Source organism: Lepus europaeus, chromosome 10 (genome assembly GCF_033115175.1).
Source record: "Lepus europaeus isolate LE1 chromosome 10, mLepTim1.pri, whole genome shotgun sequence".
NCBI classification, from domain to species: Eukaryota; Metazoa; Chordata; class Mammalia; order Lagomorpha; family Leporidae; genus Lepus; species Lepus europaeus.
Window position 1 is genome coordinate 4,310,664 of NC_084836.1, and position 13,181 is coordinate 4,323,844.

The 13,181-nt window shown below is 64.8% G+C and overlaps 1 protein-coding gene across 1 annotated transcript in view; it reads right to left on the reverse strand.

Annotated features, from left to right (window-relative positions):
• PARVB (parvin beta) overlaps positions 1-13,181 on the reverse strand; it is an 86,158-nt gene that overhangs the window by 38,177 nt on the left and 34,800 nt on the right. Inside the window, exons 2-3 of the mRNA XM_062202714.1 lie at positions 6,173-6,259; positions 4,746-4,816 (exon numbers count right to left, since the gene is read on the reverse strand). Coding sequence (XP_062058698.1) covers positions 4,746-4,816; positions 6,173-6,259 — 158 coding nt within the window. The remainder of the gene's footprint in view (positions 1-4,745; positions 4,817-6,172; positions 6,260-13,181) is intronic.

The window sequence follows — 13,181 nt, forward strand, 5'->3', positions numbered from 1 at the left end:
TCCAGAGGCTGCCCTGCCCCCAGCACAGCTCAGTCAGGAAACTCAGGGAGGCCACATCTCTGCTTTGTAAAAACTCAGACTTGAGGCCGGCACCGTGGCTTAACAGGCTAATCCTCCGCCTTGCGGCGCCGGCACACCGGGTTCTAGTCCCGGTTGGGGTGCTGGATTCTGTCCCGGTTGCCCCTCTTCCAGGCCAGCTCTCTGCTATGGCCCGGGAAGGCAGTGGAGGATGGCCCAAGTGCTTGGGCCCTGCACCCCATGGGAGACCAGGAGAAGCACCTGGCTCCTGGCTTCGGATCAGCGCGGTGCGCCGGCCGCAGAGGCCATTGGAGGGTGAACCAACAGCAAAAAGGAAGACCTTTCTCTCTCTCTCTCTCTCACTACACACTCTGTCAAAAACAAACAAACAAACAAACAAAAAAAAACCCTCAGACTTGAAAGGAAACGGGAGCTGGCATCGTGGTGCAGCAGGCGAAGCCACTGCCTGCGACGTTGGCCTCCCATGTGGGCACCGGTTCAAGTCCCGGCTGCTCCACTTCCACTCCAGCTCCCTGCTAATGCCCTGGGAAAGCAGCCGAAAATGGTCCAAGTGTCTGGGCCCCTGCACCCATGTGGGAGACCCAGATGAAGCTCCTGGCTTTGGCCCAGCCCAGCCCTGGCCATTGTGGCCATTTGAGAAGTGAACCAGCAGGTGGACACTCTCTGTGTCTCTCCCTCTCTCTCTGTAACTCTGTCTTTCAAGTAAATAAACATATCATCAAAAAGAAAGTTAATGTTGAAGAGCTGAAGAGACTAGAATATCTTAGAAGGAAAAAACAAAACCAGCTCAGTGGAGTCCCTGAGTCGGTTGCAGCCCAAACACAGCAGAGAGGGACAGCAATCGAGCTCCCTGCCCAGGCCACACAGCCGGCTCCCCCCAGCCCCCACAGCTGCTCCCCGCCCCCAGCAGGTGCAGCTCATTCTGGGCCCCCGAACCACCCCGCCTGCGCCTTCCCAGGCCATCCGTCTCCACCTGTCGCTGCACTGGAGATGTTAAAGACGGCGGCTGGTCATCACTCATAGAGACAGCCTCAGCCTCAACCCCGAGTGCCCGGGCAGTGTCCGGGCCAGTATTGATGGCGTCCTCGCGGCGCATCCATCACCGTGTTTTACGAGCCTCTCGGGGAATAAAACACTGCTCATGCCCATGGGGCCTGCAGTCTGTCTGCCCCCAGCAATGGCGGCTCCAAACAGGACAAGGGCGCCTCTCCCGGGCGAAGAAAGGAAGTCAAAGCCCACAAATGGGGGAGTGAGTCTGCGAGGGGGCCCCGCCCGGGAGGAGGCGCGCCCTGCGGGGCCGAGCTGGCGTCCTGTGCTTTATTCCAGCACCAGGCGTGGTGCCCCGGCGCCAGCTTCTCAGAGGCCGCCTGGTGTCTGACGTAGCCACGGGAGCCAGGGCCACAGCTACCAGCGGGGCCCCGGTGTGCGGAATTCAGGAAGGAACCAAAGCGGCCGTTACACGTTTGTTACCAAGGACCCGGGAAGGGCTGTGTAGAAACAGAAGCCCAGGGCAAGGTGGGGAGGGGCCGAGCGTCCAGCCCTCCCTGGTGCCCCCAGCAGCCCCTTGCCTCCGCAGCCCTGGGGCGTGAGCCTCAAGTCTCCGTGCCCGTGAGGACGTCCTCGGCCCCGCCCCTCCCCGTGGGGGCCGCGGGGAAGCGGGCGGTGTAGGTGGTCAGAAGTCAGCAAGGGCGCCCCTCCTGCTCCACAAACCCCCAGGGTTTCCAGAGCCTGGGCTGGGGACGAGGACTCGGCACGGGCCCGGGCACGCCCCGGGCGGGCACGGCTCTCTCTGGCCTCCGCTCCGGAAAGCATAAGAACCGTGGCTCCTGCTTCACGGATCGTTAACGACACACGCGGGGTCTCCCCGGTAAGCCGGGAGCGGCTGCCCTCCCTGCTGACCCAGCGGGAGGAGTTCAGCCCGCGTCTGGAAGGTTCGGGAAGAAACTCACGGCAGACGGCTTCAGGATGCTCCACCGAGACTCCAGGAGCCACTGGAGCCCTGGCCAGGTGGGGCCACCATCAGCCCCCGCCCCAAGCTAACAGGTGCTCCCCATAGGGCCTCGCTGTGTCCCCACAGCCCCCGGGGAGCCGGGACCTGAACACAGAGGCTGCCCCCAGTCCCCAGAGCCCACCTCACTGCTCAGCGGGTTCTGAACCCCCACCACACGCTCAGTGCCAGGGATGTTACCAGGGACTCTCTGGGAGCCGAGAGCAGCTGGAATTCTCTGAACAGCACCAGACCCAAGGTGCCAGGGCCCAGGACCGGGAGATGGGTCCTGAGGCACGGCCGTCCCCACCGTGTCCAGCAGGGCGGGAGGTCAGGCGACTGGCGGTCCCTCCCCACCTCCCCGGCTCAGGCTGGCACACTGTCCACACCGCCCCAAGGCACCTGCTTCTGAGCTGAGGACCGCGAGGGCCCCTAGGAGGTGGCCCCTGGAGGTGGTCACTAGGAGGCGGCCCCTGGAGGTGGCCCCTGGAGGTGGTCACTAGGAGGTGGCCCCTGGAGGTGGTCACTAGGAGGCGGCCGCAGGCTTCACGCAGCAGAAGCGTCCACCCCATCAGTGTCCACAGAGGATGGTTTGAACAGCGTCAGAGCCACACGGGGAACGTGGACGGGGGTTTCTCCCTGAGCCTCCCAGGCTGGCCCTCTGCACCTGCCCCTCACCCCTCCTCCCGGAACCCCCAGCTCCCACCCACCAAGACACAGGTGTGCAGGGGAACAGACCCCCGCCCCTCCTCCCAGAATCTTCTGGGGAGGGGCAGCCACACGGTGTGCCGTGTCCTTTTCCTGTGGCTGCCGAAAGAAAGGACCACAAACCTCAGGGCTCCCGACGATGCCACGGATCTTCCCACGGTTGGGAAGTCCAGACAACCCCACTGGCACGCTGGCAAGGCGTGGGGGCCCCTCTGGGGGCGAGCCCGCTGCGTCTCCTCCGCCGGCAGAGGCGCCCGCCTCCCCCTCCCCCCCTGCCCCCAGCGTCTGCCTACCTCAGCGGCATCAGGGCTCCCTCGGCCCCCTCGGTGGTCCTCCCGGACCCACCTGGGCGATCCCTAATCGCTGCCGTGGAAGGTGGCACTCGCGGGCTCCAGGGGCTGCACACGCCAGCTTCAGGGCCAGCACGTGACGTGGCCCAGCGCGCCCGGGTCCCCAGCAAAGCCGGGCCCCACAGCCGACCCCTGAGGCTTTCCCGGGGAGCCGCGCCCCAGAGCAGACCAGGGAGGGGCAGCCGGGGGGACAGGCAGGTGCAGGACCAGGCTGGCGGCCACTGGGATGGGAGCAGCAGTCAGGGGCTGGCGTGTGGCTCTATTGGCAAAACCATCGCCTGCAACACGGGCATCCCATGGGGGCGCCGGTTCAAGTCCCGGCTGCTCCACGTCCGATCCTGCTCCCTGCGCTTGGTCCCACTCTGCCCCCCGCCCAGACCTTCCCAGATGCATTAGCAGGGAGTGGGGTCAGACGTGGAGTGGCTGGGAATCGAACCACACGGGACGCCAGCACCACGGGCAGCAGCTTTACCTGCTACACCACAGTGCCAGCCCTCCACCAACTTTTTAAAGTACCCTTGTATGTGCACACACGTGTGTGTTCACACGTGTGTGTGTGCACTGGGTCTGTTTCTCTGGGGACCCCCGGTGATTCTCATGCTTCCCTCCCTTACCCACGCAGCATGAGAAACATTTTGGTGGCCAAGACACAGAGCTACTTTCCTCATGGAAATTCTGTTCAAGGGCCCGGCGCTGTGGCACAGCAGGTAAAGCCATTGCCTGCAGCTCAGGCATCCCATAAGGCCGCCGGTTCGAGTCCTGGCTGCTCCACTTCCCATCCAGCTCTCTGCTGTGGCCTGGGAAAGCAGGAGAAGGTGGCCCAAGTGCTTGGGCCCCTGCACCCGCATGGGAGACCCGGAAGAAGCTCCTGGATCCTGGCTTCAGCCTGGCCCAGCCCTGGCTGTGGTGGCCATCTGGGGAGTGAACCAGCAGAGGGAAGACCTCTCTCTCTCTCTCTCTCTGCCTCACTTCTCCGTAAATAAAGAAATCTTTTTAAAAAAGGAACTCGATTCTGTGTAAGATAACGAAGTGGGTGGTGAGGAGAAAATAACAAACCAAAAAGCCTCTTCAGAGACGCCGGCTGACGCTCGCGCCCCTCTCGGGGGGGCCAGCCTCCAGCCCCAGCTCGGATTCCCACGTCCAGCTCCCCGGGGGCAGCAGGTGCGGGCGCCATGTGGGAAGCCTGGACTGCGCTCCTGGCTCCCAGCGGCAGCCTGACCCAGCCCCTGGCACCCTGGGTATTCAGGGAGTGGACCAGCACACGGGGACGTGGTCTCTATCCATCCATCAAAGCCGACCAGTGATCTACGTTGTTGAGGATCAACCTCACGGGGCTGGCGTTCGCATGCTGTGGGCTATGCTGCCACTCGCAGTGCCGGCATCCCGTGTGGACGCCAGCTCTGGTCCCGGCTGCTCCACGTCCGGTCCAGCTCCCTGCTGATGCGCTGGGGAAGCAGCTGTGGACGGCCCGCCACGCGGTGTCATGAGGGTCCGCCCCAGGGCTCGCTGCACACCCCCACACCGTGCCGGGCACAGTGCAGAGAGGCGTCTGAGAGGTGCTGAGCAGGGCCGGGCCCACGCCAAGGCTCCCCATCAGCACTCAGCCCCTTTCCCGCGCCCAGGCCTGGCCCACCAGGGCCCTGAACCCCCACAGACCCTACCTTGACCAGCTCCTTGAATCTGGGGTCTTCTCTGGAGGTGGGGTCGATCATGGTGCGTTCTTCATTCTCCTCTGCCAGGGACAAGAGAGAGGCAGGGGCAGTGTTTGCGGGGGCGCGGCGGGGACGCTGCGGCGGCCGACTCCCCCTTGCTAACAGGTGGGCACAGAGAAGCAGAGAGCCTGGCTCAGTGGGGCCGCCCTCCAGGGGGTGGACGCCCCAGCTGTGCGGGGCTGCCACCGACCCTCGACCCTGCTGCCCAGGGCACTCCCGAGGGACAGTCACCAGCAGCCCTGGGCGGACCACAGCCTGGACACAGGTGACAAGATCTGCGGGGAGCAGGCGGCCGCCAGCTAGCAAGTCACGGGGCCTGGGCCCAGCGCCGGCTCCAGCTCCCTGTAACGCACGCCCTGGGCGTCAGCGGTGCTGGCTCGGGCTCGGGCCCCTGCCACCCACAGGAGACCTGGACGGAGTTCCTGGCTCCCTGGCTTCCTCCTGGGGAGTGAACCTGTGGATGGATGGAAGTTCTCGCATGCGCGCGCGTGTGTGTGTGTGTGTCTGTCTGTCTGTCTCAGATAAACACAGAATTTTTAAACAAGAGCCCTGTGAAATATGAGCAGGGAAAGCAGAGCGGAGCGTGGGCGGCAGGACCCTGGGGAGCCCGGGCAGCCCTGGGCCCCGGCATGATTGGCAGCTGCACTTGGGATCATGTCTCCTCCCCGCAACCTCCTGCTGGCCCAGCCCTGCCTTGGAACCCAGAGAGAGGGATGAGCCGGGGCCTCCCTGGGAGCCCGAGTCCACACCGCTGAGCACATCAGCTGGGCCCCAAAACACACTTGCGGGGACACGCGGGGGCTGCGTGGGGCTAAGCACGCGCCCCTGGTTCTGGGTCCTCTGATGCACTGACCATGGGGGCCTCGCTGCCCGTGGGAGGCTGCCCCTCCAGGGCCGGCTCTCTCTCGGGGACGGCCACTGCTCTCCCCCGAGGGCACACCTTTCTCCCTCGGCTCCCACCCCTCAGGCCACCGTCCCCAGCCCTCCACTCCCCCAGGAGCAGGTCCAGCCAGCTCAGGACAGCTCCTGGGCCCCATGGCCCCAGAAACACCGTAGACCAGCTGGGCCTACACCCGCTAACCCGCCCCACTGGGCCCTTCTTGCCAAAACCACAGAGAGGGCTTTGTCCACCCACCCTTTGTCCACCTCACCCGTGCCTCCTGTCGGGCACCGGTGCTGCCCCACGCGGCCCCTCCACGAGCTGCGAGTCTCACGGCATCGGCCCCTCACCCATCGGCTCCCCTACACCTGCAGACGGGCACACGCTTTACTCCTGCATGTGTTTCTAAACGTGACCGTGAGCTAAGAACCCCGCCGTCAATCGCTGTCCGCCACGGGGCACGACCCGGAGGCCTCTTGGAGGGAGCCCACAGTACCTAGCTGGGTGTCCTCAGGGTGGACGTCCGGGGTGGCAGACATCGGTGAGTTGATGGCATTTTTCCCTTCTTCCTGCAGGTCACTCACTGTTGAGAAAAGGAGAGAGAGATCAGGGGAAGGCGAGTGGGAGCAGAGACAGACGCGCTCCTGGTTTGGGCATTTAACAAACATTTCCTAAACAGCTTGGCGCCCAGCAAGGGTGCAGGAAAAATGCTGCAAACCGAAAATTTATTCCACAGTCTCTGTCCCAGTTCCCTGCCCGTCGACTCTCACTGCTCCGTGGAATACATGACTTAGACACGGAAGCTTCCAGAAGCCTCCGGATCTAGCCAAAGCTGCCAGAGCAGACAGCTTAGATGACAGCAACAGCAGCTGAGAAGGCAGGGCTGCCCGCCCTCCCGGGGACCCGCGGCACTAAGACCCCTCCTGACACGTGGACGGCTTGGAGCAGACCGGCCGGGGAGGACCCCGCCCAGTGCTGCCTGGGGGACCCCAGCCCCCTCTCGGCGCCCGTCTCCCCACATGGCATGAGTGGAGGATGGCAGGGCCCCCAGCGGGGCGGAGAGAAATGATGAAGCCAGGTGCCCAGTCCGGCCCCAAGCACGCGGTGGGCTCGCAGGCCTGGGTTGTGGAGCTGGCTCTCTGGGGACGACCGGCCCCCACCCCACCCCCATCCGTCACAAGGACAACAGCAGTGGGCCCCAGCCCATCAGCAAAGGCGCCGATGCTCAGCTCCTGCGACAGTGGAGCCCCCACCCTCACGCGGTCAGAGCAGCGCCTTTCACAGTGCCCACGGACAGACGAACGGCCAACGGGGTGGCCCACCACCACCTCAAACCCTCTGCACCCAAAGAGCTCATCACTGAACCCCACGTTCCGCAAAGCACTGGAAGTGGGCCAGGCGGGCAAGACTAACCGGGAGGCGGGGCAGCAGGTGCCGGGGCGGAGGTGAGTGGGATGGTTTCCACCTGCAGAGTGCGTGGCTCTGGAGAGGGCGATGGCCGGGGCCCCGAGCTGGGAGTGGGAAAGCGGCCGAGACGGCAAATGGCTAGCGGGTGATGTGCACCTTACCACGGGGAGGGAAAGACAACGAAACACGGAGTCCCTCCCCAGCAGGGCAGTCTGGAGCTCACACCGCGGGGGGCCCCGAGTTGCCTGTGCACCCCGAGCCTGGGCCAGCGAAGTTCAACACCACGGCGGGGAGGTGGCGGCCAACCCGCACACAGGGAGCTGCTCTGCCCAGCGCCCTCAAAGCATTGCAAAGACCCCCGGGCGCCCAGGGGTGGAAGCAGAGACCAAGTGTCCGAGGGTCACCGACTCGGGGCCGCGGTGTGTGTCGGGTAGCACGCAGTCCCCGAAGGCGGCCAAGCCGAGGACGCAACACGGACTTCCCAGAAGCCGTCATGCACATGGCAGCCCTGAGGCCAGGGGTCTGGGGGCTCCTGGGCCTCCTTTCCAGGGCCGGCTCTCACGGGGGAGGCCGTGCAACGCCCAGGAAGAACAAAGACCCAGGACGGCACAGGTGAGCCAAGCAAGTGACTCCCGTCAGAAACCCCAGGGGGCGGATCCCACGGCGGTTACCACGCCACGTGGAACATCCGGGTGCCTGGGCTCGAGCCCCAGCTCTGCCCCAACTCCAGCTTCCTGGGAACAGGACCCTGGGAGGCAGCCGTGACGGCTCCAGGTGCTGGGTCCCTGGCACGCACGGGGACCTGGGTGCGCTCCTGGCCCCCAGAGCTTACCCTGCACGCGGCCAGCACGGGCACCTCTCGTGTGGCCTACAGGACGTCTCCCAGGCGTCTGCCCATTTCACAGATCTAATCCGAGGCACCGCCGGGGACCCCACGGGCTGCCGGCGGCCGGGCTGGGATCTGAACCGGGCAGCCTGGCTCCAGAGGACAGGCGCTGTCTCCCCGTCCGTCTCTCCCTTCCCAGAACATAAATGATGTTTAAGTGTTTCAAAGAGAGCCCCGGAGCCGACCCCCTTAACCTGGCCATCGGACCAGCAGCCGCGCGGCCGGGGGGGGGGCGGCCGAGCCCGCCTGGCTGCAGATCACCGAGGGGGCGGAGGAGACAGCATTTGCAAAGCCTGCAAACTGGCTCACGCAAAAACAGAAATTTCCACACCGCCTTGAACATCGAAAATAGCACCTAACGGGCCAGGTCCTGGGCGACCTCAATGAGAAACGCGCTCAGGCATCCGCAGGGCTGCAGGTCAGCCACGCCACACACGGGGCCCCAGGGCCCGCGGCACAGAGCCCTGGGAGATCTCCGCCCGTCACGCCGGGACCCTGCAGAGGCTCCACCTCCCCTCTGCACCGTGGGGCAGCGGCAGAACCTCTCGCCTGGGGAGCAGCCAGGAAAGGCGCACACTCCGCTCGGCACGTGGGTCAGAACGTGGTACCCGGGGCCGGCGCTGTGGCACAGCTGGTTAAAGCCCCGGCCTGCAGTGCCGGTATCCCATATGGGCGCCGGTTCAAGTCCCAGCTGCTCCTCTTCCGATCCAGCTCTCTGCTGTGGCCTGGGAAAGCAGTGGAAGATGGCCCAAGTCCTTGGGCGCCTGCACCCGCGTGGGAGACCCGGAAGAAGCTCCTGGCTGCTGATCAGCACAGCTCTGGCTGTTGCAGTCATCTGGGGAGTGAACCAGTGGACACAAGACCTCTCTCTCTCTCTCTCTCTCTCTCTGCCTCTGCCTCTGGCTCTACCTCGCTCTGTAATTCTTTCAAATAAATAAAATAAATCTTAAAAAAAAAACACACACACATAAAACACAGTGCCCACAGACAGGAGGGACAGCCGCAGATGGACACGGGCTCCGTGGGAATGACCTGAGCCACGAGTGACCAGCAGGGGGCTGAGGGCCCGCACTCCAGGCAGAACCACTGAGGGCTCCCTGGAAGAGGCAGCCATGGAGCTGGGACAGTCAGGGCAGGGCCCCGTGCTGAGCGCGACAGGCGACAGCCTACAGCAGAGGCCCTGTCGGGGCAGAGCCACACAGGGTGTCGCGGGACGCAGCCCCGGCACGGAGGCCCCCGTGTCCCCAGGGCCCCCCCGAGGACCTCACCCTGCCAGTTCAGGGGCTTCTGTGCACCCCAGGGATGTCTGGTTTGAAAGCACCAGGGAGACGCGCAGTCTGGAGTCCCAGAGGGCCGAATGCAGGCAGGCGGGGACGAGAGGGGGCGGGGCTCGGCTCGGCTCGGGGTAACGGCAAAGGGCAGCGGCCGGCTCGCGCCGCCCCAAGTGTCCGCCTCTGTCCACGCAAAGCCCACACCAGCCACGAGGGGCAGGGAACCGACGCCCGGCGTTCCCGCTGTGTCACCGCTCACCGTGCAGCACCGGGGCTGGAGACGGGTGGGGGGTGGCAGAGGCAGGAGGGGCTGGGAAAGGAGGGCTGGAGGCCAGGGCGGTGTCCGATGGGGCGGCCCCCGTGCCATGGCGGTGTCCCTGCGCACAGCCACTCCTCACCGCTACAGGTGACCACGGCCATGATAACAATGCTGGGCACCGACAGGGTCACCAGGCTGCGCCCAGCCCCCTGCCGACCCCCTGACCTGGGCACCTGCTACAGGCAGGGCACCTTCCTTGCTGTCCATCCGCTCCGTCTCCGGGTTGGGCTAAAGGAGTGGTGGGGCTGGCGGGACGTGAAGCTGGTGGAGCTGTCGCCCCAGGACAGAACCCCACCCTCCCAGGGGCCCGCACTTCCCAGCAGCCACACCTCCTCCAGGAAGCCCTCCAGGGCACATCTCTCTCACCCCAGCTCCGTCTGCCTGCATCATGTCCCACAGCCCTGTAGCCACCTCTCCACCAGTGCTAACTCCGCCCCCACACACAGTAGGTCTGTGAATATACTGGAGGCCCCAGAGCCAAGTGTCAGACCCCAACTCGTCTGTGGACAGGCTGTGCGATCTTGGCCAAGCTCTGTCATCTCTCTGTGCCTCGGTTTTCATCTATGAAATGGGTGTGCACCCGGGAGAGATGATGAAGACGGAGCAGGACTCGAACCTGCAGCAAGCAGGAAGCCCTGGGTGACTGCAGGTGTTGGAGTTGGGGGCCGGGGGGACGGCCAGCTCCGCGTGGGTTTCCAGGGCTCGGCCTCACCATCACGCCACCCACAGACAGAGCAGGGTCTCAAAACAGAGACAAAAGCGCCCGCTCCCGCCCGGAATCGCAGTGGACGTGGAGCCGCTGGGATCGTCCAACTTGGCGTCCTCTCCGAGCGGCCTCGCCTGGTTCTCTCTGTGTCCAGGCACCACTGAAAGGGGCTGTGGGCAGCTCTTCTCCTTCCGCCACGATCTGGAAACCGCAGCCCGGAGAGGCACCAGGGAGCACAGGGCAGGCGGGGACCAGGCCGGGGACCAGGGCGGACCCCAGCAGACGGGCACTAGCAGCTCGGGGCATGGGGTGGGATGGGAGCTCGGTTCCCAGGGTGGCGCCCACCCAGCCTACACCACACACGTACCCCGGCCACGTCCAGTTCCCACCGAGCCCACCCAGACAAGCCCTGGGGTCCTTGGGGCGGCCAGGGAAGGGGCGAGGAAGAGGACCAGTGCCTGGGCCAGCGTGGGAGGGAGGAGCCCCCAGACGCCCCTGTTAAGACCCCAGGCCCTCGGGGTCCCTGCCCCGGAGAGAACTTTCCATGAATTTCCCGGTTTCCCCTGCACCCGGAGGCCAGCTGAGTGCGGAAGCTGTCATTTATCAGGATAATTAAATTCCCCGCCACGAAGATCTTAACAGCGCGGCGCTAAAAATAAACCGAGTATACTTCAAGGAAGAGCGGCAGCCCGGCCCGCGGAGTTCGAGTGAGGCCCAGACGAAGTCCTCGTCAGACTGGAGTGGCTGTCGGATCCGACGGCGGAGGCGGGAGGCACCTGTCACTCACTCGGCCGCCAGCCGGTCGGAGGCGCGCGCGTCCTGCCCCCCCCCCCCCCCCCCGCGAGATGCACCCTGGAGACAGCAGTGACCCTCCCGACCTGGAGGTGGGGCCCCAGCCGTGGGAAGCAGGGGGCTGCGCCATGCTGGAGAGACCACTGGAGCCAGAAGGCACCACTCCTAGTGCCCCGACCACGCCCACGTTCTGCTGGGCACGAGGTCCCGCCCCACCGCTCAGACGCACACGGGAGACCCCGGAGGGAAGGCAACAGCACCCTGACCCCCGGCATCCGGTTCAGGGGCCGTGAGCTCCATCGCGGGAGCTGCCCGTGTGACACAGACCCATGGAAGGGCCGGGCAGCCGGCGAGGGCAGGAGGCACCGGGCCACCTCGCCCTACTCCTCCTAGCACCGGGGCACAGAGAAGGCGCTCACAAGACCCAGGCTATGGACACCGCGTGTCGTGGGGCGGAGCTCTTTAAACAGCGGGTTTCAGAGCGGTGCAGCCGGCGACGGGCAGCTCCCAGGAACATGGGGGATGGGCTCCAGGGCTCCCCAGGGACCCCAGATTCCACAGGTGCTCAAGTCCCCGTCTGTAAGACTCCATCCACACCCCGCCCTGTAACTCTACCCCTCCAAGCAAATACAGTCTTGGTTTTTACTTTTTAAGATTTTATTTGTTTATTTGAGAGGCAGAGTTACAGAGAGAGGGAGAGACAGAGAGAGAGAGAGGGAGAGACAGAGAGAGAGAGAGAGGTCTTCCATCCGCTTGTTCACTTCCTCAATGGCTGCAACGGCCGGAGCTGAGCTGATCCGAAGCCAGGAGCCAGGAGCCAGGAGCCAGGAGCTTCTTCCGGGTCTCCCATGTGGGTGCAGGGGCCCAAGCACTTGGGCTGGCCTCTACTACTTTCCCAGGCCACGGCAGGGAGCTGGACTGGAAGTGGCACAGCTGAGATTCGAACCTGCGCCCATATGGGATGACAGCACTGCAGGCAGGAGCTCAACTGGCTACGCCACAGTGCCTGCCCCAAATAAATAAAGTTTTTAAAAAAACAAAAAAAGGGGCAGTGCTGTGGCATAGCGGGTAAAGCTGCCACCTGTGGCGCCGGCATCCCATATGGGTGCTGGTTCAAGTCCCGGCTGCTCCTCTTCCAGTCCAGCTCTCTGCTGTGGCCTGGGAAAGCAGTAGAAGATGGCCCAGGTGCTTGGCCCCTGCACCTACGTGGGAGACCAGAAAGAAGCTCCTGGCTCCTGGCTTCAGATCAGCGCAGCTCTGGCCATTGTGGCCAACGGGGGAGTGAACCATCAGATGGAAGACCTCTCTCTCTCTCTCTCTCTCTCTCTGCCTTTCCTTCTCTCTCTGTGTTCTGACTTCAAATAAAAATAAATACATCTTTAAAAAAAAAAAAAAAGATGTTGCAGTGTTTGCATGAGACTCCACCCACCCGTGTACTTTTTGTCACCAGCCGGAGGCCAACAGCAGGGCGCGGGCCGGGAGCAGAGCCAGGGACCTCTGCGCACCACGTGGAGCCACAGAAAAAGAAACGCGAGGGCAGCGGTCCCCCCGCCCCCGAGGACGGGGAGGGAGCCCCTGGGGCAGGCGGGCGGGACAGCCACTACGGTGCCGCTTGGGACCCTGTGTTGGAGCCCCTGGCCAGCTCAATGCCAGGAACGCAGGGCAGGGGTCCAAGACGCTGGCCCCGGGATGGCCACCAAGGCCCCTTCCCATCGGCCCCAGCCTCTCCTGCACGGAGCACCCCGCCCTGGCTGCTGTGCCATCCCCTGCAGTGCCCCCTCAGCCCTCCCTGGGGAGAACCAGCCCCGCCCACTACCACTCCCAGCCATAGATCCCAGTCCAGGTAGAGCAGGCCACAGCCGGGCAGTCAGAGGCAGCGGACGGCACCGAGGCCACGCTCGTCCCCTCTGGCCTTGACCCTGAAGCTGCCCGTCAGCGCCCCACACACCTGGCGATGACGGCACCGGGCCAGGAGAGCTGACAGCAGAGCACAGAGCGAGTGGCCGCCTCCGGTGCCGGATCCGGCCTTCCCCGCCGCCCGCCGCCCCCAGACCGCTTGGCAAATGCACCTCTGGGCTCGGCTTCGTCCCCAAGCCCCTGAGCTGGGTTTTCTGTCACTGAAAC